This window comes from Cupressus sempervirens, chromosome 6 (assembly GCF_028749045.1).
Source record: "Cupressus sempervirens isolate cs-2001-9-10 chromosome 6, ASM2874904v1, whole genome shotgun sequence".
NCBI classification, from domain to species: Eukaryota; Viridiplantae; Streptophyta; class Pinopsida; order Cupressales; family Cupressaceae; genus Cupressus; species Cupressus sempervirens.
The window spans coordinates 287,495,095-287,521,696 of NC_143123.1; the positions used below are offsets into that span (position 1 = coordinate 287,495,095).

The window sequence follows — 26,602 nt, forward strand, 5'->3', positions numbered from 1 at the left end:
AGATGTGGATGCAGATCGTATGGACGCATCTAATGATACATTTGGTGATGCTAGGAGTCCATACTATCAGATGAGTCCTGCCATCCCCCCGTCTCACAGGGTGGTGTAACTATACAAAAATGATTACAATAATGACATGCTCCACAAATGGTGAGTATTGAGTTTTCCCGTAAATGCCCTATTTTATACTCTCTAAAATTTTCAAAACCAATTAACAAACCACTCTATAACAATTTTCTGCAACCCTCAATTTGTTAGGTTCTGAAGAATTTTTCTTGTAGTTTTTCCATCTTTATTTAGAAAGAATATATAGTGACCCGAAAACTACAGTGTGTGACCCCCTTATAGATGGCAAATTGTGAATAGATACTCTTACTTTTCTAGTCCCTAGTTCTAATGTGAAATCTACACAAGTGCACAAGTGTCTTCCAAAATCTCAATAACTTTGTACCCATGAAACACTGAAAAGATACACTATAGATGCATTACTTTTTATACTAGTATAGTCTAATGCCAGTATCAACAAGTGTCTAAGTTTTGATCCCAAGAATCACCACATGCCAATACCTATCATAGAAGGAAAGGAGCAAACGTTATGGAGGTTGGAATTCATAGATCCAAAAGAGAGGAGACATTTTTGATGAGAAAAACAAGAAATCACTATTAACCAAAAAGTGTTGTTAAAAATAGAGATCTATCCTTATAAAGGAGATCAAAACCCTAAAAGGTAAAACGTAGGTTGCATTATAAAAATTAATAAAATAATTAATTATTATATGCCTTAAGTTTAGCTTAAGTAAAATAGAGTTAATAAGAAAACACCTTATTACTCTAACACCAATGATTCCATGTAATGCCCAGAAAGAATTAAGCATGACCAAACATTATTCCCTTTGCCTTAATCTTCATGTAGAACACATGACTAAAGAAATGAATGGAAAGAAGTGCCAATATATAGGAAATGTTCCTTTCAAATTTAACTCAACCTGATCTTCAAGCATCTTCTGTCTGATGCCCATAATATCACATGGTCCAAAAAGCTTGTGCTTGCAATTGTCTTATGATCTTCCAGCTAGGATGGAAACTAAAGCAGAATAACTCAATTGCACTTGCAGAGTTATGCTCAAATCAAGTAAATATTCATCGTCACTTATAATCATGACAAGACTTAACATTATTAATTGCCAGATATTATGAAATATTGATCACAGTTATTAAGAGCCTTCAGCAATATTTTTATTTTCCATGGCAATATATTAAACTTATCATACCCAGTTAAATAAGCCCAATATAAATTTATAGCACTATTGTAAAAATTAAGGAAAAATCGCTGATCAAAGGCGAGCATCGTAAAAAATGTTGATCTCACATTAATTTGTCACCATCCAACAAGTCTGCCTTGAGCACCAATTAGAATATTCAGAAAAACAAGTCATCTATGAATCAACCTTATGCTTCTACAAATTCCTTATTTAATGGAAGTTATCTCAAATTTGTGTTCGATGGAGATCTTACAAATTCTGAATAGATGTAGACTCCATCATGAATCCACCCAATAGGAAAAAATGGTTTTCAGACTACCCTTTCCAGTAATCTTTTGAAATTTTCCATCCTTGGAGATATGCTAAATCGAAAGCTGAGCTCCCAAATTCGACAAGAAAATACCAAAACCAAGCCTCTCCAAAATGAGCCTCTCAATGATCTTAATAGCATATCCCTATGACTCTTCGTTTTCTCTCTGCATATCTCTTGATATTCCTTTTATTCATCTCCTTATTTCCCACCTTTTAATTTGAAGTTAGGGAAGTAATAATAAAAATGACTATTGATTTCGAACTACTTACCATTGAAGTCACTTGAATACTTAATTAAATAATTAAATAAAGTTGTCATTGAATTTATTATATTCGAGCATCGTAAATTTCTAATTATTTAATTAATTTCTAATGTCCCAAAAAGAGGAAATTGCGTTAACATGTTTATCTTGTTAGTGGTTTGAAAATTAGCATATTCAATCAAGGAAGGGTTACTGCAAATAATAATGAGATCATGTACTAAGTAATAATAATATGATTAAAAATGTTTTTTGATAAATATTTTGATCCTTTTTACTTTCTGTAAACCAAAAGAAAATAGGCATTTCTTTTTGTATATATGCCCAAGGAGATTGTTTTTATGCATAGATTGATTTTTAATAATATGAAAACTAAATACTCGTCTTCTTTTATAACAAATCCTTGGTGTTTAGAGACAAATTTAGTCATGTAAACCACCTTTCAAGAGAAGTTTTAACCTCCATGTGATGGATAGGTAAACTACTTATTGCATCTAAGACTAGGAAAAAAATGATAGTAGGCATTTTAGCAATAGGAACAAAAGTTTCATTAAAATCTAAGCTTTCTACATGTGGAAACCTCTAGTGAAAAATAATTTATTTTACTTATCAATGTCGTTATTAGCATTAAACTTAGTTTTAAACCACCTTTCGCAAGAAACTTATACCTTTTGGTTGTTCAATAGGTCCCGTGTTTGATTAGACATGAGTGAGTTATATTCCTCTAGCATGACCTTCTCCCAATGAGGACGGTGTTTTTGATTGGTCATAGGAATTCAGATCACTATTCTCAACATTTTTACCCATTAAGGCATAGTTATGATAATTAGCTCTTCTAGTTTTGATTGGAGCATTTTTATTCAAAAAAGTCATCCACTTCAACAAAATTTCTAGGCCATGTATGCAGGGGCTTTATGCTTTTGAAGTGAATCATCACTGTATCACTATCAATTTCCATTTTATGCATACTAATTTTGAGATTATCAACAGTCACATCAATTTTAGAACAGTCATAAGTTACATTCTCAACAATGCACACACCCTTTTTGTGCTAGCGTTTTTATTTTGGGGATAGGACATCTTGTAGGCTTTAGAGCTTTCATCATATCCAACAAATTTATGTGAGTAAGTTTTGATTACTTTTTCCTTCAGAACATGCACAATAGTAGGAGAACCAAACTCACATAAATGCATTGTCTGTATGCATGGACTTGATTCAAATTCAGAAGGCCAACTTTGTCTTGACTTGTCCAAAACTCAGTGATATCTTTAAAAAGTGAAATTTCTTACTGAAAGTCATAGTAACTATCCTAAGTGCGAAACTAAAGATATTGCATGCCAAGCCAGGAGGAGACCAAAGCTAGGACCATCTGCCAAAAAGTGGCTACTCTAAATAGTAACTGCTAAAACTAAAAACTACTATAATAGTAACTCGGCCAAAAACTTCCAACTAATTAATCAGTGTCCAAACTCAAAACTGACAGTAACTAAAATAGCAACTTACTAAAAATAGAAAGTTTGGGAATGTTGTTTCAAATCACTCCAAAAAATGTTGTTCATCTCCATTAATCCATCTGAACACACTGGTGTCATTGTAATATCTCTTTGATCTTGTTGATAACAACCTAGAAAAACAACACCAGCTGCAATGCAAGAGAACCAAAAAAATGTGGGCATTACAACTATACACTCAGACTGGGGGAAATTCAGTAGTAAAGAGTTTTTAAACTACTTCAATGTGGGATTAAAACTTGTCGACTGTTGCATATATGCCTTAACAAAATGGTGTTGTAAAAAGGCATGATTCTACAATTTTGAAAATGATGGGTTGCACTTTAAAGGATGCAAATTTAGTTCTTGCATTTTTGGTTGAAGTTGTTCACACAACTATGTACTTGTTGAATCAAACAAACATCAAAGTGCTTGAAAGCATCACTCCTTTAGAAACCTATGATTTCACATTGAAGAGTATTTTGATGTACAATGTTTATGCACATCCCCAAGGTGCACAAGACAAAGCTGGATGAAAAGTCCTTGAAAGTATTTTTCTTGGTTACAAGAGGGTCAAAGGGATATTAGCCTATGGATGCAGCAATAAAGAAGTATGTCAGCAAGGATTTTTTTAAGAGGAAAAATTATGCAACACCTCTTCTTCACCATCACCTATTTGTTAGCAAACACCCAGAATATGGAGCTTGAAGATGAGCAACTTGACTACCCTCACCATGCAGTCAAATCAAGTGAAAAATTACAAGAAAAAGCTTAATTTTCAATGAAGTATTTTCCACACCTACCTTCATCTTAGGCCTCATCTCTTGTGCCCAAAAATATGTGAATGATAGTGTTTTATACAACAATGAAGGATGCAAAGGCAGATGCATTTGTAGTTTAGTTTGATTTTGGGCCAAAGACTGCAAGTCTTTTGAGGAAGTAAATTTGGCTCTTGTTTTCATAGTTTATTAGAACTCCCTTTTGATTTTCTTCCCTCTTTATTTTTGTTTCTTTCTATTCTTTCCCAAACTGAGATTTTGTATTTCACTGTCTGACATCTAGGATTTAAATTAACATAAAGATACAGGTGTATTGGTTACTCTTCTAATTTTTCCTAATCCAATATCAATGGATATTGTAATTCTGCAGGTGTAAAGTAGGACTTTTGGAGGTTCCAGCAAGTTCTCCTTTGGGGCAGTTGAAAGGAAGCGACAATTTGGTCTACTTCTCTCCCATTCTCCACATTCCCTTTGTTTTCTCTGCAAAGCTTGTCTTCTATTTCTTGAAAGCATTTGTGGCATGTTTGGAATAATGGAATGAAAAAACTACAGTACCAAATTATGAAAATTAACATGTCTTGTTTATTTCTTAAATTGAGTAAACATGGAATTTTCCATCCCAAATGTGGCAGGAAAGAATGGTGTCATTTGTTTATTAGTAGGTCTGACTTGTTTCGTATTTTATTTTGTCCATTTAGATGGTGCTTATGTTCATATCTGAACTGCAGAAGGTTCAGTGCAATATAATATTGATGGCTTACAATTTAATAGTTTGGTTTTCATTAGGAAACATGTCCATGGGAATAGTCACAACAGGCACTCTATCAACTAGACAAACTGTGGTAGGAAGGTAATCCATCTACGGCACAGCTCATTGTAAATTTTGATAGCTGTGACCGGTAATCATAATTTAAATAAGTTAACTATATGTAGTCCTTTCCGATATAAAGGTACAAGCACCTTAAATCTGATTTTACTTATCAGAACTGTAGCCATCTAAAAAATGTCCTTGTGAAATCAGGAAATCCCTATATTAATTAAATTAATATTATTTATTTATTCAATTAATGCATTAGCATCTTCCTCTTTTATTTAAATAAATATTCCTATTTATTTATCTAATTCCTTGCCTTTTCTATCCTATAATTAAATAAATTCTTATTTATTTAATAATCCATTTACCATTCCCCTTTTTCCTATTTATGGATTAAATACTTTTATTTATTTTATAAATTCATCAATCATTGTTTTCTTAATCCGACTAATCACCTCCACTCTCATGGATCAATTCTACATATTTTAGACTTTTGACAAATGTCACTTGTTTCTTCATTTGACCTTTCCACTTTCACGTCTAGATATTATGAAAAGTTAATATCCTCTACCTTCCACTTCATCTCATCCACTCATTTCCTTTCCTCTCTTAGCCTCTTTTATCCTCCATATTTCCTACCTACTTCATATCCACTTGTTAATCCTAGCCTCTCATATACCACCTCTCAATCTCAACCCTTGATTTTCTTGAAAACTTTTATAGAAGAACATCTCAATCTTTATTTCAGACTAATGCTTATATCCTTTTGCCAGATCTAATGCCTATCGTACGGAGAGATCATACTGATCTTTTGAATTCTAATTCCTACGCTATTCAATTTTATTGATTCGAGGTCTTGGAGAACTTATTCCCTAACATTTTTGTGATCTTTGAAAGCTCATAACTTCCATCATTCTTATTATTATTGCCTTCATACACCCATTAATTTGCATCAATCAACTGATCTCCATTCATTTGTAATGTCACTGTTATAAAATAAATTAAACTTGTAACGGGCCGATTGATTTAATTTATCTCGGTCCCATTTTTATTTTTGTGTTTGAAGTTTGTGTCGCCGTCGGCTATCTTTGTACACCCTCGGAATGGTATCTTGACAGGTATTTAAGCATGGCTTGTAGGAAGTCTTAGGTATGCTTTGGATTATTTGTCTCTATATTGCGAATTCTTGTTGGAGTTCGGGATTGTTCGCCATTTCAAAATTGAAAAATCTTTCTTATTTGGCTCATGCGGTTTCGGTGGGATTAAGCCCTCACCCTATTTCGTTGTTGCATGTAACTCTTTGTTCGGATTTGGAAAATCGGAGCATTATCTTCTGGCAATTATTATTCACATTCAAATCTCTATTATTATGTGGTTTTCATCAGGATCTAGTGTGTTTTGTGTATGAACAAGGGTGAATTTCGTTTTGGCTTCTTGTCATTTCCATACAACTTCTTGCCCATTGTCATACATTGCCCTACCACTCACCTACACCAAGTACGGCTTGTCATATAGACTCCTAGCCCATCGTACATCTTCCCCACTCTCCCCCACCGTACTCCTATCATAGCCACCATACGACATTCATACCCATCCGTACAGCCTCCAATTCTCCCCACCGTACGGCCATAATAGAGATCCCTTTCTGACCATGCATAGTATATTGTACGGCCTTCTTAGTCTACTATACGGCCTAGGTATTTTCCACCGTAGGGCCTGCTTTCACCTTAGTTGCATTTTGTATGGCTTTCCATTTAAGTCCGTACACCCCAAGTTTGTGCAATCTTATCCACATCTGTACGGCTTTGCAAGTAGTTCAGTTAGTCGAAACATTATAGTGGTATCAAAGTGCTTCGATCCTACCAGCCTATGGACAAAGAATGAGAGTTTATAGCCAGAAGAGGACACATTTCGTTGATCGAATGGCTGACGAACGGGAACTGACCGCTACCGAACTCGTGGCTCTTCTAAGGGAACTTGCTAGGAATCAGGCATAGTTCACTAATACGCAACGACTTATGGAAGAAACTCTCAAGACGTTGGCGGAGAACAAAATATCTGGAGAACAAAATGGTCACAGCATGGACTCGGTGTCGGGGAAATCAATCTCTTAGCCAGCACGCTCCCAACCTTCCATGTCGACTTTTCCACCATGGATGAAGGCACAACACGGAGGGAGACAACCAAATTTCAAAGAGATGAGAGAAGATTGGAAGAATGCAAACCTTGAAGAAGATATATCCTACAAAGATTATGTAGATTTGAGAATGAGATATTCGGGAGGCGAAAACAGAGGATACTTTAACAATGATCTCAGGAGAAAGTTGAGTAAGGTAAATCTGTCTCCATTTGATGGATCGGGTTCTACATCAGTGCAAGCGTGAGTTATGAAAGCCGATACCTACTTCCAACTAAATCCTATGCCAAAAGAAGCAATCAAATTTGCCGTGTTACACTTGGAGGGAGTTGCACACGAATGGTGGCACCACGGCACCATCACATTAGGGCATGATCAAATAAAGACTTATGCAGAATTCACAGAGAGATTGATAGAATGATTTGATGGTAAAGATCTAGAGCTCAATTTCAAAGATTTGGCGCAATTGAGACAAACTGGATCGATAGATCAGTTCATTGCAGAATTTCAGAAACTCTCTGTTTTGGTCACAGACATTTCTAAAAGAAGGCGGGTAGTGCTCTTCATGGACAGATTGACTGAACCTCTGAAAGGTTGGGTGAAGGGATTCAATCTGGCTACCCTATCGGAAGCAATCAGTAAAGCACGAAGTATGGCATCATCGTCGACATCATTCTCATCCTCTCGAAGTTACTCACTTTCTAAACTGCTAATGTTTCTAAGGGACAAACCTCCACCCAAGAAGCCGTCGTTGGATGAAGCTACCACACAAGAACTCTAAAGGAAGAAACTGTGTTTCAATTGCAAGGGACCTTGGGAGCCTGGCCACCGATGCCTCGGAAAGGGGAAGATCCATTACATTGAGGTCGTGTCCAATGATGAGGACGAACATGAAGAAATGTCGGCCGAAGATAACCAACCCCACCATGACACCAACATTAGTCTAAACCATGCGAAGAGAATTGCCACTTTGGTACAGCACAGAGGAGCCATTGCATTGGCTGGTAGCCCGAGGTGCACAGGTTTTCATGTACGGGGTACCCTTCAAAGACAAAGGGCTACGGTGATGTTTGATAGTGGCACTACTCTAAATTTCATCAACTCATCCTTGGTAAGATAGAGAAGTCTCCCTACAAAGGCACACACAGGCTTTCAGGTCAAGGTTGCCGGAGGGACTTTCCTACCCCACACGCACCTTGTTCCTCAGCTAAGTATCACAATGGCAAATCACACGGTGACTAAGGATTTCTTCATAGTGGACCTTGCTAGTGGACCTTGTTAGTGGAATATTCCAAAAATACATTTGCCTATGAAATAATGGATGGCCACACCCACGATGATCGGTACAGATTGGTGGATGACATCATCCACTATAAAGACCGGGTATACCTAGTACCAGAATCCAAATTGAAGCAGAAGATCTTGAAGGAAATGCGCGACTCACCTCTAGCTGGACACCCAGGTTTCCTCAAAACTTATAGAATTCTTCGGGAGAGGTTTTCATGGAAAGGACTTAAAGGGGACGTGTTGCAGTATGTAAGAGAATGTACAGTCTACCAACAAAACAAGTCCGAACACACTTTTCCTATCAGGTCGCTACAACCTTTGCCAATTCTCGACATAAGTGGGAAAGTATATCAATGGACTTCATAACACGTCTTCCCAAGGTGAATAAAAAGGATTGTATCTTTGTGGTGGTTGACAAATTAACAAAGCATGCACATTTCTTCGCCATCCCCTCAAACCTACAGGCTGCTCAAGTTGTCGATCTATTTTTTAGAGAAGTCTTTCATCTGCACGGATTACCCCGAAACATTGTCAGTGATCGAGATGGACAATTTGTCAGTATATTCTAGACAGAATTGTTTCGGATGGTAGGGACAGAATTATCCCCAAGCACGAGTTACCACCCACAAATGGACGGTCAAACTGAGATTGTGAACAAATGGCTCGAAGGCTACCTTCGGAACTACGTCTCGACACAACGAGCATGGGTAAAATGGATCCATCTAGGGGAATTTTGCTACAATACCACATATCACATGTCTATCGGGATGACACCATTCAAAGCTCTGTACGGGTACGAACCCCTCTCCTTCATCGACACAATTCTGGGTGACAGTCGTGCACCAAAGGCGAGGGACTAGCTTCAAGAAGGACAGAACATACTGAGGGGCTTGAAAGAAATCCTACAGCGCGCACAAAATTAACAGAAGATGTAAGCCAACAGGCACCGAATAGAGAGGAGTTTCGAAGTGGAGGATCTGGTCTATCTCCGACTCCAGCCATACTAACAATCTTCATTAAAGAGGAGAGGAAAAATTGAAGCCACAATTTTATGGCCCCTATCGCGTGGTTCGCCGAATTGATGAGGTAGCATATGAACTGGAACTCTTGAAGGGAAGCCGCTTCATAACGTCTTTCATGTTTCTTGTCTGAAGAAAGCCATAGGGCAAAACATCACAATTGCTACCGACCTTCCGCCACTCAACAAAGAAGGAAAGCTCATTTTGGAAGCTGCCGAGATCCTCGAAGTACATGAAAAGACCTTACGGAACTGCACTGTGAAGGAATATATGGTACGTTGGCAACACCTACCATTGGATGACGCAACGTGGGAAGGCGAACACATTCTCCAACATCCGGCACTGCATTTGCTTGAGGAAAAGAAAACTTTGGGACGAGAGGACTATAATGTCCCCGTTATAAAATAAATTAAACTTTGTAATGGGCCAATTGATTTAATTTATCTCAGTCCCATTTATATTTTTGTGTTTGAAGTTTGTGTCGCCGTCGGCTATCTTTGTACACCCTCGGAATGGTTTCTCGACGGATATTTAAGCACGGCTTGTAGGAAGTCTTAGGTATGTTTTTGATTATTTGTCTCTGTACTGCAAATTCATGTTGGAGTTTGGGATTGTTCGCCATTTCGGAAGTGAAAGTTCTTCTCTATTTGGCTCGTGTGGTTTCGGTGGGATTCAGCCCTCACCCTATTCCATTGTTGCATGTAACTCTTTGTTTAGATTTGGCATTCAAATCTCTATTATTGTGTGGTTTTCATCAGGATCTATTGTGTTTTGTGTATGAACAAGGGTGAATTTCATTTTGGCTTCCTGTCATTTCCCTACAATTTCTTGCCCATTGCCGTACATTGCCCTGCCACTCACCCACACCAAGTACTGCTTGTCGTACAGACTCCTAGCCGACCATACATCTTCCTCACTCTCCCCCACCATACTCCTATCATAGCCATAGTACAGCATTCATACCCATCCGTACGGCCTCCAATTCTCCCCACCATACGGCCATAACAAAGATCCCTTTCTGACCGTACGGCCTTCTTAGTCTACCGTATGGCTCGGGTATTTTCCACCGTATGGCCTACTTTCACCTTAGTTGCATTTCGTACGGCTTTCCGTTTAAGTCCGTACGCCCCCAGTTTGTGCAATCTTATCCACATTTGTACGGCTTTGCAACTCGTTCAGTTAGTCAAAACATTACATCATTTATAACCTCTTGTGCGCATAGTTCAGACTCAAATTCAAAGACTACTTTGCAAACCCAAAATTCTCAACTTGGCAAAGACTCGACCAAAATTGGCAACTTAGATAATATTAAAATATCTTAGAGAAACATATTTTTGTTTCAAAAATTTCATTACAAAATTTACTAAATTATAAATAGACATCTTGAAAAAGAAAATATATGGTTTTATAGAAAAACATGTGAAAAGCACATTTTAACTAGTGTTTTACTTGCATCAATACTTTAACCCATTTTTTTTGTATCTATAAAATCATGAGAGCTAAAAGTTGTGAAAACTAGCCCAACAAAGAAAATAAGTATTCGACAATTTAGAGAGTGCTCAGAGTTTGCTAACTATGGTTGTGCATGTGCTTAAAATCTCAGAGTGCCAACATTACCATTACGAAAGCTTGAAAGATAGGAGTTCAATGGAGTCAAGCATCTCTTGAGTGCTTTTGGTATACTTGTTTTATTTCTTTCTTATTTATGCATTCATGAGGAAGTGCTCTATTGTTATGATGTTGGTTCTACTTTGTGAATCTAGGGCTTATGGTTGGGCTCAATGGGTTCATAAATTAGTTGCTCAATTTTCATTAATGTGTTGTTACCTAATCACACATTGCCCCATTACAAATGTGGACCCCCTATTTTTGCTCTTGGTCTTGTCCTCTTGCTTTAGTTCTTGGTAGTTTTGGGCTCAGTCCCCTAAGGTTTCCCTATTTCAAGAGAGAATTTGTAAAATTGGCCAAATCTAGAAACTGTTTATTTGTCCAAGAATTGAATGTCCTGACATACTTGCTATTTTTTGAAATATCTATTTTTAGTAAATTTCACTACCTCTTAGATCGGTCTTATTTTGACCTTGGAATAACTTACTATTTTTAGCTTGTCTATTTTTAGTAAGTCTATTTTTACTAAATTTCACTACTTTCCAAATTGACCTTATTTTGACTCTGGAACAACCTACTATTTTTAGGTCTATTTTAACAGTGAGCTATGGTTGATAAAGAGCCAAAAGGGTAGCTATTTCTATATCTAGAAGGATAAGCAAGCAAGGTAGTCAATTAGAAAATGGTTAAGGAGCAAGCAAGGCAGTCAATTAGAAAATGGTTAAGTCTGGAAATACCCTTGAAATATCCAAAAGTGGAAGGATATGAAAACATAAGAAAAAAATGGAAGAAAAATTTGAAAAATCTTGGAAAAAAATAAAAAAATCTTGGAAAAAATGAAAAATCTTGAAAAACTTTGAAGTCTTCAAAAAAATTGAAATCTTGGAAAAACTGCAAATCTTAGAAAATAATTGGAAATCTTGGAAAATTCTGAAATCTTGAAAATACTATGATCTTAGAAAATTAAAAGAATCTTGGAAAAAATGGTTGTGTTGGAAAATCTGGTGTAGGAGCACCTAGGATCTAGGTTAAGGTCCTGAAGTATTTTGGCTTGTAGACGGTTCTAGCCAACCATTAGTGAATAAGGGCTAAATATAAAGCCCCAAGGGTGTGACTAGAGGTAGATAGATAGGTGGGTGAATGAAGTGTCTTTAGGTTGCTAATATTGCTTAAGATGGCTTGAAAAGCTCAAGGGTTGACCAAAAACTCTAATGTTGGGAAATGATGTTAGAAGTTAGTTTTGGACCAAAGGGAACTCATATGTAAGGATTTTGGACCCATACATGGTCAGAGAGGAAAATTGCAAAAACTTGCTCAAGCAATTTTGCAATTTTGCAAAAGTTGCATTTGACAACTTCGACAACTTCTTGCCAAACTGAACTAACTTGCATTTTTCAGTTATTGGGTCCGTACAGAGGGTTCCCACACGTGCACCAACACTATAAAACACCATCATACGCCTAGGAGAAGGGTTGGTGTTCATATTGTACAAATTGAAGTTGAAGCTATAACACTTTTTGAAGTATTTTTCAGTTATAGTCAACTTGCATACCCTAACATCCAATGTGAGTGGATTGATTGAGCTTTCTTTGTTTCATGGATAGGTAGAGGGTTGAATGTAGTGCTTTCTGTATCAATTTGGTTTGTTGTAGTGCTGAATAGGTAGGTGTTTTAAATTCATTTTGGCATTGTATAGTTTAGTGTCCTGTTTTGAGTTGTAGTTAGTTAAATGGCTCTTTCTTGAGTTATATTGGTCAAATCACCACAGCCTTCTAGAATCAAGAAGAGCATTGCGTATATAGTGTAGATATGCATGTGCTCAAGAAGTGGTTTGTTATATTTTCAAGCATGCCCTAGGCAAGTCTTGTATACCCAACTAGGAGCTACATGCTGATACAGAGCTAGCAATTGGGTGATTGGGGATAGGTTTGTGCCAATCGAAGGAGAGGAGGAGAACAAGGTGTGGAGGTGCCTTGAACCAGTTTTGGTGATCAAGCAAGGCCATTTGGTAAGACTTTGAAGTCAATACCTTTCATGCTGCACTTAAACCCTCAAAACCCTTAAAAATAAAGTATTTATGCTTAAGACATGTATGGATAGGTTGACAGCCTAGAACCTAAGAAATCTGAAGGGTCTTTGAAAAGGGTATCTAGATTACTGACTAGTTGGATAGCTTGTATACAAGATTTTGGAGTTGTTGTGTGAAAACCTTGACAAGAGGCCTAATTGGGGGCTCTAAGGCTACTAGGATTCTCAAGGGCAATTTAGAGTTCCATGAAGTGGGTTTGTGAGACAAAGCCCAAGATTGTTAGACGAACTCATATCAAGCATATGGGGGACATTTTGAAGGATATTGAATGTTGCATTGGAGTTTGAGCCTTACCTTGCAAGATAGCTAGAAATGCGTAGCTAGGAGACCAGGGGAGTCAAGGGTGAAAAGAATTGGAGTAGTAATTGATGTAATAGGACTTATAGAAAGGGATAATTGTGAGAGATCCTCTTGGGAATTGGGTCTAGTGGTAACCCTATAGGCTTAGAAGAATCCTTAAAGAATTTGGGTGATGAGATCTAGACTAGGAGTTTTGGATCTTATTACATCAAATTGGTATTAGAGCATAAAAGGTCTATGATAAGGCATTGTGTAAGCTTGAATTTGAAGGTGAATTAGTGGGAGAAACCACCATGGTGACAAATGCTGAGTTGGCAAAAGAAGTGACAGAAAAAAAAAAGACGGAGAAGAATAGACTCTTGGAGGAAGCCTTGGAAGCTATGAAGGGTAAACATGATGAAGTGGTAGAAACAACTGACAAGATGAAGGAAAAGCTGGATATTGGTGAAGACGAGAGCAAAGAAGTTGTTGAAGAAGATGTAGAACCTGAACCTGATCCTCCAATCCAAGAAGAACCTTTTCTTAAAGTCATTTAAGCTTTGATTGGCAAGTCTCTTGAAGGCATACCCTTATTTATGGGTAAGATGGATCCTGATTCAGTGATGGAATGGATAGAGGGCATGGAGAATCACTTTGGTTGTAAAGGAGTCACTGAGGCACAAAAGGTGAAGGTTGCAAAATCTAGGTTAAGGGGATCAGCCCTAACTTGGTGGAAGTTTCTCCAAGAAGAAATGGAGAAAGAAAACAACAAACTAATAACAAATTGGAAGGCAACGGTGAACAAGTTCAGGGATAATAATCTACCAAAGGATTATGAAATCCAATTGCATAAAAAGAGACAAAGTTTGAAACAAAAGGACATTGATGTAGCCTCTTATACTGAAGAATTTCAAAATTTATGCGTAAGATCCAAGATCCAAGAAGATGAGGCAGTAAAAGTGGCTGGGTATCTAGGAGGATTGAGATGGGGTGTTCAAGAAGAAATCAGTCTATGGACCCCCACTACTGTACAAAAATGCTTCCCACTAGCTCTCAAGGTAGAAGAGAGAAATAAAAAGAAACTAGACTGTCATACTAAAGGCAGAGGCAAAGGTAGAGATGCTAGAGGCACCTATAGAGCTAGATATGGAGTTAGAACTAGTGACACTAGATCACAAGGGGATAGAAAATCCTATGAACCAAGAAATGATAGTGGTAATAGGGGAAGTTATGGCAGAGGAAGGAGTTATATGACAGAGGTAGAGGTAGATCAAGCACTTACAACAGAGGTTCACATTTTGCTAGAATGAAGTGTTAGCATTGTGGGCAACTAGGGCATCCTGCTTCACAAGGTGAAAGGAAGGTCAACTATGTTCATGAGGACCAAAATAATAACATTAACCAAGAAGTGACTCTTTACTCAGAGAAAGGGGAAAACTTGATGTTTAGAAGAGTTTTTCTTAAAGAACCAAGCAAAGAAGAACCTAAACAAAGAAGAGCACTTTTCAGAGTCAAATGCAAGATGCAAGGCAAAGTTTGTAAAGTCATAGTGGATTCAGGGTCAACTGATAATATCATATCAGAGGAAGCTACACAGCTTCAATTGGTAGGAATTCCACATGCTCATCCTTATAGAGTTACATGGTTGAATAAAGGCCATAATGTTTTGGCAAATGAACAAGTTTGGGTAGACTTTTCAATAGGAGGGTATCAAGACAAAATACTTTGTCATGTGTTACCCATGGATGCTTGTCATCTACTTCTAGGTAGACCATGGCACTATGACAGGGATGCTATCTATCATGGGAAGAAGAATTTGTATACATTCAAGAAGGATGTAGTGACATATAAGATTCAGTCACTTGTTGAAGAAGGCATGGATATAACCACAGATCAGAACCTCCTACTTATGAGTGGGAAAGAGTTTTTGAGTGATTTCAATGAGGAACAAGAGGTGAGGTTTCCAGTTATGCTGAAATCTAAGGAAGAAGAGGTGAAGAAACAAACCACCTTACCAAAGGAGGCACAAGCATTGTTAGATCAGTTCAAGAATATCATCAGTGATGGTACACCCTCTACACTTCCACAAAGGGCAATTAGTCGTCAAATAGACTTTGTGACAGGGGCTTCACTACCAAACAATGTTGCTTACAAGATGACTCTAGATGTTCGTTCCATTAGTGTTGGCACCTAAAAAGGGAGGTAATTGGAGCTTATGTATAGACTCTAGAGCCATCAATAGGATAACCATAATGTATAGGTTTCCTATCCCTAGAATAAAGGATTTGATGGATTGTCTAGGAGGTGCTAAATATTTTCCCAAGATTGATCTTAAGAGTGGTTACAACCAAATCAGAATGACAGTGATGAGTGGAAGACAACCTTCAAAACCACTGAAGGACTGTATGAATGGTTGGTCATGCCATTTGACCTCACCAATGCATCTAGTACATTCATAAGGCTTATGAATGAAGTGTTGAAGAACTACATAGGTAACTTTGTGCTAGTATATCTTGATGATATTCTGATTTCCAGTAATTGTAAAGAAGAACATTTGAAGCACTTGGAAATTTTTTTGAGGTTGCAAGAGGAGCAATTAACCATCAACCTAGAGAAGAGTGAGTTTTTGAAGCAAGAACTAGTTTGCCTAGGATTTGTTGTCTCACAAGGTAACTTGAAGATGGATGAGGATAAAGTTGAAGCTATACTAAATTGGCCTATATCAAGGACAGGTATAGCTGGGAGGAGTTTTCATGGTTTGACATAGTTTTATAGAAAGTTCATAAAGAGTTTTATTGAGATATGTGCTCCAGTCCTGGACACTATCAAAGGTGGATTAAAAACTAAGTTTATATTCACCAAAGAGGCAAATGAGGGATTTGAAATGTTGAAGAAAGAGATAGCTACAAAACCTATACTTGTGTTACCTAGTTTTGACAAGTTGTTCATTGTTGAATGTGATGCAAGCAATGTTGTTGTTGGGGCAATTTTGAGTCAAGAAAGGAGACTAGTAGCCTTCTTTAGTGAAAGGTTAAATGAGGCTAAGTCAAGATACTCCTCTTATGATTTGGAATTGTTTGCTTTAGTGCAAGCACTCAAGAAATGGAGGCATTACCTTTTACCAAAGGAGTTTTTTGTCTATACAGATAACCAAGCATTGAGTTACACCAACTCCCAAGAGAAGTTAAGTTTAAGGCACATCAAATGGGTGGAGTTTCTCTAGTCATATACCTTTACCATTAAACACAAGAAAGGCCAAGCAAGAGATTACTCACCATCCAAGAAATCCAATTGGAAAGCATTGAGATGGATAGTTTTAAGGACCTTTATGCTAAGGATGAAGACTTTTCAAAGATCTACAAGGTATACCTAGAATATAATAATCATTTCCATAGCAAATATTCTGACTTTACCTTGCAAAATGGATTATTGTTAGGGGTAATCAGTTGTGTGTGCCTAGAGGGTCCATGAGAGAAAATTTGATTCAAGAGAAGCATAATGGAAGCCTTAGTGGGCATTTTGATGTAAATAAGACACTAGAGATAGTGGAGAGATTCTACTACTGGCCAAGAATGCAGAAAGATTTCAAGAAGTATGTTGATCAGTGTATGGTATGTCAAAAAGCCAAGGGTACTTATACAAATGTAGGATTGCATCAGACCTTACCCATACCAAATAGACCATGGGAGTGCATTAGCATGGATTTTATAGTTGGTTTACCAAGGACAAAATCAAGGTGGGATGGTATTTTTTTGTTGTTGATAGGTTTGGTAAGATGAGCCACTTTATTCCTTGCAAAAGCACACATGATGCCAGTTACATAGTCCATCTCTTTTTCAAGGAGATTGTGAGAATACATGGGTTACCCATCAACATTGTTTCTGATAGGGATGTTAAGTTCATGGGACACTTTTGGAAAACTTTATGGAAGAGATTGGGCACAAATTTGGCCCATAGTTCAACTTACCATCCACAAACAGATGGTCAAATTAAAGTGATTAATAGGGTACTTGGAAACCTACTAAGATGTTTAACAAAGGAGTATGGCCAAACTTGGGATCAAGTCCTATCACAAGCAGAGTTTTACTGTAATGACAGTATAAACAAAACTACAAGGAGAAGTCCATTTCAAATAGTGTATGGTTACCATCCAAGAGGCATATGTGAACTCAAGGAACTGAAACCACATGAAGAAATGAGTGGACATGCAAATGACTTTTCACAATCCATGAGGGAGGTATATGAACAAGTCAAGAGAACACTGGGTGAAGCATCTCAAAAGTTGAAGTCAAAGATGGATACAAACAGTAGATATGTGCAACTTGAGGTAGGGGATTGGGTGTTAGTTCATTTGAAAGAAGCTAGACTTACTAAAGATATTCCTACTAAGTTACAAATAAGGAGGATAGGGCCTTGTAAAGTGCTTGCAAATATGGATCTAATGCTTACAAGATAGATCTACCACAACATTTGACAATTTCTCCTATCTTTAATGTGAAAGATTTAGTTCAGTATAAGGGACCTGACATCAAGGAAGGACACCTAGAAACAAAGGTCAAGGAGGACACTAAGGAGGTCAATATTCCAACCAAGTCCAACCCTCAAGCTGAAAGAGTTCTGGATAGAGTGAAGAAAAAGACTAGACATGGCATCTATATGGAACATCTCATCAAATGGAGGAATCAACCAGAATCTAAGGCAACATGGATTGCTAAGAGTGAGTTTAAGAAGAAAGGAATCTCTACTGAATTTCTTAATATTGATCCACCATGAGTTCTTTTTTACAGGGGAGAATGGTGCAAGAGCACCTAGGATCTAGGTTAAGGTCCTGAAGCATTTTGGCTTGTGGATGGTTCTAGCAAACCATCAGTGAGTAAGGGCTAAATATAAAGCCCCAAGGGTGTGACTAGGGGTAGATAGATAGGTGAGTGAATGAAGTGTCTTTAGGTTGCTAATATTGCTTAAGATGGCTTGAATAGGTTAAGGGTTGACGAAGTGTTGATAAAAAACTCTAATTTTGGGAAATGGTGTTAGAAGTTAGTTTTGGACCAAAGGAAACTCATATGTAAGGTTTTTGGACCCATATATGGTCAGAGGGAAAAGTTGCTCAAGCAATTTTGCAATTTTGCAAAAGTTGCATTTCACAACTTTGACAACTTCTTGCCAAGCTGAACAAACTTGCATTTTTCAGTTATTGGATCTGTACAGAGGGTTCCCACACATGCAATGACACTATAAAATATCATCACACGCCTAGGAGAAGGGTTGGTGTTTAGATTGTACAAATTGAAGTTGAAGCTATAACACATTTTGAAGCATTTTTCAGTTACAGTCAACATGCATACCCTTACATCCAATGTGAGTGGATTGATTGGGCTTTCTTTGTTTCATGGATAGTTAAGAGGGTTGAATGTAGTGCTTTCTGTATCAATTTGATTTCTTGTAGTTCTAAGTAGGTATTCATTTTGGCATTGTATAGTTCACTGTCCTATTTTGAGTTGTAGTTAGTTAAATGGCTCTTTCTTGAGTTCCCCTGGTCAAATCACCATGGCCTTCTAGATTCAAGAAGAGCACTGTGTATATAGTGTACATATGCATTTTGGGGTGCTCAAGAAGTGGTTTGCTATTTTTCCAAGCATGCCCTAGGCAAGTCTGGTATACCTGACTAGGAGTTACATGTTGATACAGAGCTAGCAATTGGGTGCTTGGGGATTGGTTTGTGCCAATCCTAAAAGTGGAGGTGGAGAACAAGGTGTGGATGTGCCTTGAACCAATTTTGGTGATCAAGAAAGTCCATATGGTAAGACTTTGAAGTCAATGCCTTTCATGCTACACACAAAACCCTTAAAAATAGGGTATTTATGCTTAAGACATGTACAAATAGGTTAACAGCCTAGAACCTAAGAAATCTGAAGGGTCTTTGAAAAGGGTATCTGGATTGCTGATCAGTTGGATAGCTTGTTTACAAGATTTTTGAGTTGTGTGAAAACCTTGATAGAGGCCTAATTAGGGGCTCTAGGGCTACTAGGATTCTGAAGGGCAATTTAGAGTTCCATGAAGTGGGTTTGTGAGACAAAGCCCAAGATTGCTAGAGGAACTCATATCAAGATATGGGAGACATTTTGAAGGATATTGGATGCTGCATTGGAGTTTGAGCCTTACCTTGCAAAAATATAAGAAAAGGCATAATCCAACAAATTTAAAGCATTAGAGAAAGGAGTGAAGAGAGAATTTTTGGAGAAAGAAAATATCTTTCTAGAGAGAGGGAGAGAGAGAGAGAGAGAGCATATGCAAGAGGTTTATATGTTTCATTTTGAAGTTATTACATGATTCTTATATCTGTTATTTCTAATCTGTAAGAGGAAAAGCTCCAGTTCTAGAAATTCAAGGACACTCAAGTTCCAAATTCTAGTCCTAGTATCAATGACATCCAAGTAATGGGTGATCCAATTCAAGGCACTCAAAGTTTAAAAATAAAAGTTCAAATCCATAAATCCAAGAACATGGCTAAGGAAGCTCAATATGAGGAAATTCTAAAGTGACATAATCGTCAACAAAGGATTCCAATCCATTTCAAGAAGATAAATCCCAAGCTTATACATGAGAAGATGGAAATATTCAAGGAAATAGTTTGCAATGGAGCATTCAAAGTTGGAATTGGGTTACAAAATGATGCATTCAAGAAAAGACCCAAGCTTACATGACACCCAACATGCTAACATGACATCCAACCATCTCTACTAGGTAATCAAGGTTCTTGAAGTCAATGTCAACACATTTGAGGAAGAATCAAGAATAATCCATTAAGGGAAGCAATTGCATCTAGTGCATAGTGGACATGCATGGTGGGTATTCATTTTACCCCACTCTTTTATTGGATGGACATGCCAAAGTGGGCATTTATTACCCACTAAGATGGTAGCTTCTTCATGATTGGGTTGTGTGGACCACCTTTATTAATATAAATTCTTGTCTATGCCCTAACCCTAATTAGGGCCGAGGTGGAAAGAATGGGCCATCGATTATTGCGTTCATTTGGGCCACCTATTGTTATCAAGGACCTATATAAAAGCCTCACTTCTCATTTGTAGAGGGATAATTTTGAAGTTGTTGCTATTAGTACTGAGACAATAATGTTTTCATCGAAGTTTGATGAATACTTGAGGTGTTTTTGTGTTTGCTTGTTCTGTAAAGTCCCTCATTTAAATTATGTTTATTAGATAGAGTGTGGTGATTGCAATGGAAAATGTGATGGTGTTTTGATGAGTTCCTTTTGGTTCATATTTTTGACGTTTTACTGATTATAAATTGTTGCGCAAAGTTAGCCTGAACCTCATTACTGTATATGTCATTCACATACATTGTTCTTCATGATGGTGTTTGTGATGGTATGAAAATACTTTGCATAACCTTTGAAGATTGCACCAGTTCATATGTGGTTGTAGTATAATTTGGCAAAGCAGAGCTCGGTAATTAAGCAATTTGTCCACTAGAGCATTATTTTTTGTTGTCACAACCTTTAGGAGTAGAATGAAATTTCTAAACCTTATCCCCTTTCATTTCTGCATATTCTGTGGAAATCCCAAAAAGTGCTTCATTGCAAAACCTTTTAATAGCTCCCACATCCAACATGACTTGAAATGAATTTGAGTGAATATACTTAAGGCCCCTTGTGATCATCAGCAAAACACATCAACCACCAAGCTTATCCACAATCAAGACATGACATTGAAGGACCCTTGGAATCATTGTATGATCTTCCCACAATCTTAGGATACATGAGACTTTGTTCAAGAGAGAACAAGATTCCTTAGTATTTTGTTCTACTGTTTGGTGGGTCATAATGCACACATCAACACATTGATAGGAACAAATGCTTTTAAATTTGTGTAGAGGTTAAGTGGGGGAAATGTATATAAAATGCCTTGTCAGTTGAGTATATTGAATCCTTCGATTTCTTGTTGGAAAGTGCAATTTATTAGGAAAAATTGCATCTGTAAAAATAAAAAAGACACATGTCTACAGATAAATAAAGAGAACTGTAATGAATCAGAAAAGGAAAAGGCAAAATTATTCATAAAATATCAGTAAAATGCATATATACTAGGAAAGTCAAACTACTGGATTCAAGATAAGTGATTTTCAGCTCTTCAGGTAAGCTAAACACGTAACTTGATAACATGCTTATGGTTTTCTCTTAGCACTTATATTATGCTGGAAATAGCCAGTCAACATTGTAGTTCCTTGGAGGAGGAAAATGATTCCTATTCATAAGTCTGAAACCATTTCTTGCAACCATTCTATAGTTGATTACCTTGTGTCCATAATATCTGCAAGAGAATCAGTAAACATAAAAGAAAGAGTTGTTAAACCTGGTCATGAGGACTTGTCTTGAGATAGGAGGCTTCTTGAATGCATTATTTCAGATTTTTAATATTTTGTTTGTTGCGCTATTAGCATTTGTTTTCTGCTGATCTTTTGTAGGCCTAGAGCTTTGATCACCTTCAAGACCACCTCGATCTTTATCTTTAGATGATTTTTCTGAGGCAATGACCTTTTCCAAGGACCTTTTTTTTTTTTTTTTCTAATTTATCTTCTCATCATTCAGCTCAGTCTAAGATTTATCTAACTTTATTTGGGAAATAATCAACTTCAAGTCTTTCACAACCACCTCCTTTTAATTTTAAGCTGATATCTGATTTCTTTTTTCGTTTTCTTTTCTTGTTCAATTTGAAACTTCAAATTAACAATAACTCTTCTGCCTCTCAAAGAGCTTGATGTCTCGGTTTTTGCTTCACTTGTAGCAGGACTTTCATGTTCTGATTTTTCTTTCTAAGTTTCTTGATGATATCCAAAATTCTTATTAGCTTCTCTTCAAGATTTACTACATCATCATCAATATGATCTTCATATTCTTGATTTTCATTATGTACTTCTTGTAAGTCCATGAATGAAATTTCCTCATATGAAGACTCTTCATCACTGACATCAAATGAATTTGGGACTCAAAAGTTAATAGGATGAGTGCATTGCATTTTGTGGATTATGACGAGTTGCTTTACAATTTTGGGGTTTGGTGTGGTTATGTTTAGAGTAACGTCATAGACAGGTGCAAGAGTGTTTTCCGGACTAACTTGGGATCTAGGGATCTTACTGATAGATGAGCTACATCCTTATTTTTGGTTCCACAACATGATATGTCTTGATTACAGAGTTAGCAGTATGAACTATAAAGAGGGATTTGAATTTAATCGTGCAAACTTTGGGCTGCCTATTGCATTCAAAGCCAATTTGAACTTTTGAAGACTTTGTGCTACAAGAAGAAAAATTGTAATAGATAGTAGTGGCTGTAACCACTTAGAGTTGAAGACTTTGGGCTTCAATTGTAAGTCTTGTTATTGAATTTGAGGGTATCCAACAAGAGACTTTGTGCCTTACTAGTTATTATGCTTGAATCTTCATTTGAGACAAGTGCTGGAGACTTTGGGTTCCTATTTTTGTTTCACAAAATATAAAAAGTAAACTGCTGCCCCTGGTGTTGTTCTTACGTCAGTTCCAGGGTCACCGGTATTATTGTAGCAATAAGACACTTTTTCTAAAGTTGGAAAGTTATAGTTGTATTCAAATCATTCCTGAAAAAAGACTAATTGATCAAAAGAACCATCCTTTTTGTAATTTAAGTTCCTATTGAAGCCACCTACGGTAAGAAGGGAGCCTCCCCTATTGCTGAGAGGAGAGAGAAATCTCATAAAATGTTGCCTAAAGTCACAATTTTGCAAGCCGTAGTTCGTGACATACAAAACTTTTAGCCAACAAATCATCACATCACTTCCACCACCTTGTCAAATCATGATTACCATAATACCACCAGCTCACCCTTTTTTAATTGTTCCACGAAGTACGGAATATTCCTCGACAAAATCAACGTTTAAATGATACACCTTTACTTTCCTTTAAAATTATGCATTGACCCACTAGGAACTCCCACGAACTTCCTTGAACCTTGAACTTTGGTTCAAAGTGGTTCATAGTGGTTCATGTTTCTCTTACTTGGGATCATAAATCTCCATGTCCATGTGTGAGGAATAAAACCACTTGGTGGGCCAGCGATTATCAACCTTGAAATTCACTGAACCTAGTCGAGCTCCCTTGAACCCGTAGGAACTTGATTTAAAATGGTTCAAGGCAGTTCATTGCGATTCACAAGTACAAGGTAGTTCATCCATTTTGAGTGTCAGGATACAAAAGTACATAACAGGACTTGTCTCAAAGGCATATGATTGAATCAACCGAAAGGGCTATAGGAGACCAAACTTTGGAGTTGGTTAATGATAAGGGATTGTGTTGAACCTTATTAGACATGATTTATATTTCAACAAACACCACCTTGTTATGAACATCTTTTTCATGAACCAACCAGACATTCAAGAGAAAAAGGTGACTAAATGGACAGGAACTAACACAATCTTATTACTATTTCAGCTTAATGAAGGAAACACTTGATGCTATCCAAGTTGCCTAGAGATCAGCTGCAATGGGCTCCCTCAAAATTTACAAGTCCAAGCTCCTAGCCTATGTTGGGACTATGCCTAGCACTTAGGGTGGTTGTTCCCTAACATATCTTGAGATTGATAGCTATTGCTAGGATTTATACAAGCCCTTGTAACATCTCTGACTTCCCTTCTCAGTTAAAAATAGTAATAGGACTAAACGTATAAAAATATTTATTTATGCAGGAACATTTATACTAATTAATTGTTACTGATTTGAATATTTGTGAATTTACATTATAATTATGAGCTTACCATTATATATATATATATATATATATAGATGAGACTATATCATGGCTTTTCATCATTATTATATACATACAGACATAAAATTCTATAATTTAGTATCTAATTCAGATAGATTACCATCTTATTATTGTCATACTGTACTTAAAACATAGTAAATAATTTTGTATCCTCAATAAAGAATATGCATCATTAATTGATGCTAATTTAATGATTCTTTATCAGTTTATTTGATATTGCTAAGTATTTATTGATTCATTCTTATTTTTGTGTCATATATTTATCTTTTGTGACGCGTAAATGATGTACTCGTATATTAGTATTACAATGTCATGTCCCCAAATACTTTTCTCCATTTATTTGGTGGGTAATGCAAATTGTTCTACAATATGATTCCCTGTTAGCACCTGAACAAATAAGCTCTTATTAGACTCTGGATTGAACTGGTTGTCTCCTTTGTTCTCCAATGACCAACACCTTGTCAATGATCATATATATTTATTGTTATTTTCTTTTCACCATCCCCATTGTATGTATTCAATGCTATCAGATGTCATACCCACATTTTTTCTATTTTAATCAGTATCTGCATTCAGTTCTTTGTCAATATCCACAAGTTGGTCTTTGTTGGATGTGAAGTCCTACGCTTCATTTCATCTTACATTTCATCTTACATGACTGTTTATTTCTTGTTTAACTCTTTGTCTTCAGTTGAAGACTATTGTATAAATATGAGGGCAAAGCCCTATATATGTAAGCTGCAATGACCGAATAAAATATTTTTTCTGCTCTTCAATGTGGATGCAGCCACATTTGTGGTGAACTACGATAAATCATGTCTCTCCTTTCTCTATTTTATGTTCTGAGTTTGTCTCTCCTTTCTGTATTTTATGTTCCCAGTTTATCTTTTAAATTGACAATTGATATCAGAGCGTTAAGATCCAGGGAGAGCAAGACGGTTAAAGTGAAATGATGTGTATCCAAGCCTACAGAAGAGGATTCATTGCAAATTGATGGATTAGCAGCTTGAGAGGCTTAAGAAGGAAAGCCAGAGGCCGGTGAAATAAGAGGTCAAGAATAGCTTGTGAACTCCCACAACGATTAGGACACGAAGTGAAAGAGATTGATGCCAAGTTTATGTGGAATCCAAAGAGGCGTGGAAGAGATAGAGCTCAAAACGAAAGGATTGTATTCCTTTGTAGATTGTCTAGGTGATCAATAGCGATTTTTGTGCAATGAAAAATGTGAATTGAATTAGGGATGGGGTAGATTTGTGAAGAACATGAAATTGGTACCCGGTGACATTGTTTTCTGGTGCCTACTAACCCTTTAAGCCCAAAAAAGTAGGAGCACCCATTTTCAACCATGAATATATGGGAATTGATAAAGCCAAAGTTGAAGCATATTTAAAAGAAGAAATGTTGCATGAGATTCAATCATTGAATTGTAGGAAATGGTGAAATGTAACCTTTTTTAACAAGTGAATATTGTTTTATGTCTCTGTTGGTTTTTTTTTATAATGTGACTACAAGTTGGAAACAACTCTTTGTTATCTATATTGTTTCCTTTCATAGTGATGCTTTGTGTCAAAATGGTGGAATTTTTTATTTTACTTCCATCCTTGATATTGTGAAGAAACTCTGAAGAATTTTCGTATCTGTGTGGCTCTGGGTTTGAGCTATTGACTGTTAGAAAAGTTTTCTTTTTATTTTAATTTTTATTGAAGTGCTTTGTAATAGGGCAAGTGGAGTGTGGAAAACTTTTGAAGAGGCATTGTTGAGGAGGATGTTAATATTCAGAGTGGGCATGTGGGTATTTAGTGTTATATCTCTCTTGAAAGAGACCATTGTAATATCCCCGTCATAAAATAGTTTATTAATCAAATCTTTGTTAATGGGCCTATTGATTTAAAATATCTTGGACCCATTTTAGTTTTGTTCCATAGGTAAGTGTAGTCGTCGACTATCTTTGTGCACCCTCAGAAAGTTTTCCTGATGGGTATTTAGGCATGGCTTGTAGGTAGTCATAGGTATGCAATTTGGATTATTTTCTTGGTACTGTGAATTCCTATTGGGGTTCTCTGTTGTTCACCATTTTGGAAGTGAAAGATCTTCCCTATTTGGTCTTTTCGGTTTTGGTGGGATTCAACCCTCACCCTATTCTGTCCCCTGTAATACTTCACTCAAATCTGGCAAATCGGAGCACCATCATATTGCAAATTGGAGAAGTCGTTATGTTTAATTTGATCAATCTCTCTTTCTATGAATGAATAAATTCCTTGGCAAAACATTTGTGTTTTACTTTGCATATTTTGTACATTATGTTGTCTGCACTTCCGTTCACCCAAGCTCTGTCCATTACTCAAAACGGCCTCCATAACAAACCTTCCATACGACCTTCATTAATATCGTACGGCCTTCATAGTTACCCCACCGTATAGCTACATTACATACCATATGGCCTTGT

The 26,602-nt window shown here is 36.8% G+C and overlaps 1 protein-coding gene across 1 annotated transcript in view; it reads left to right on the plus strand.

Moving 5' to 3' along the window:
• Positions 1–26,602, plus strand: part of LOC149552339 (Glyceraldehyde-3-phosphate dehydrogenase-like family protein) — a 244,872-nt gene that overhangs the window by 202,624 nt on the left and 15,646 nt on the right. The window contains exon 11 of the mRNA XM_089787872.1: positions 4,475–4,544. Coding sequence (XP_089643998.1) covers positions 4,475–4,544 — 70 coding nt within the window. The remainder of the gene's footprint in view (positions 1–4,474; positions 4,545–26,602) is intronic.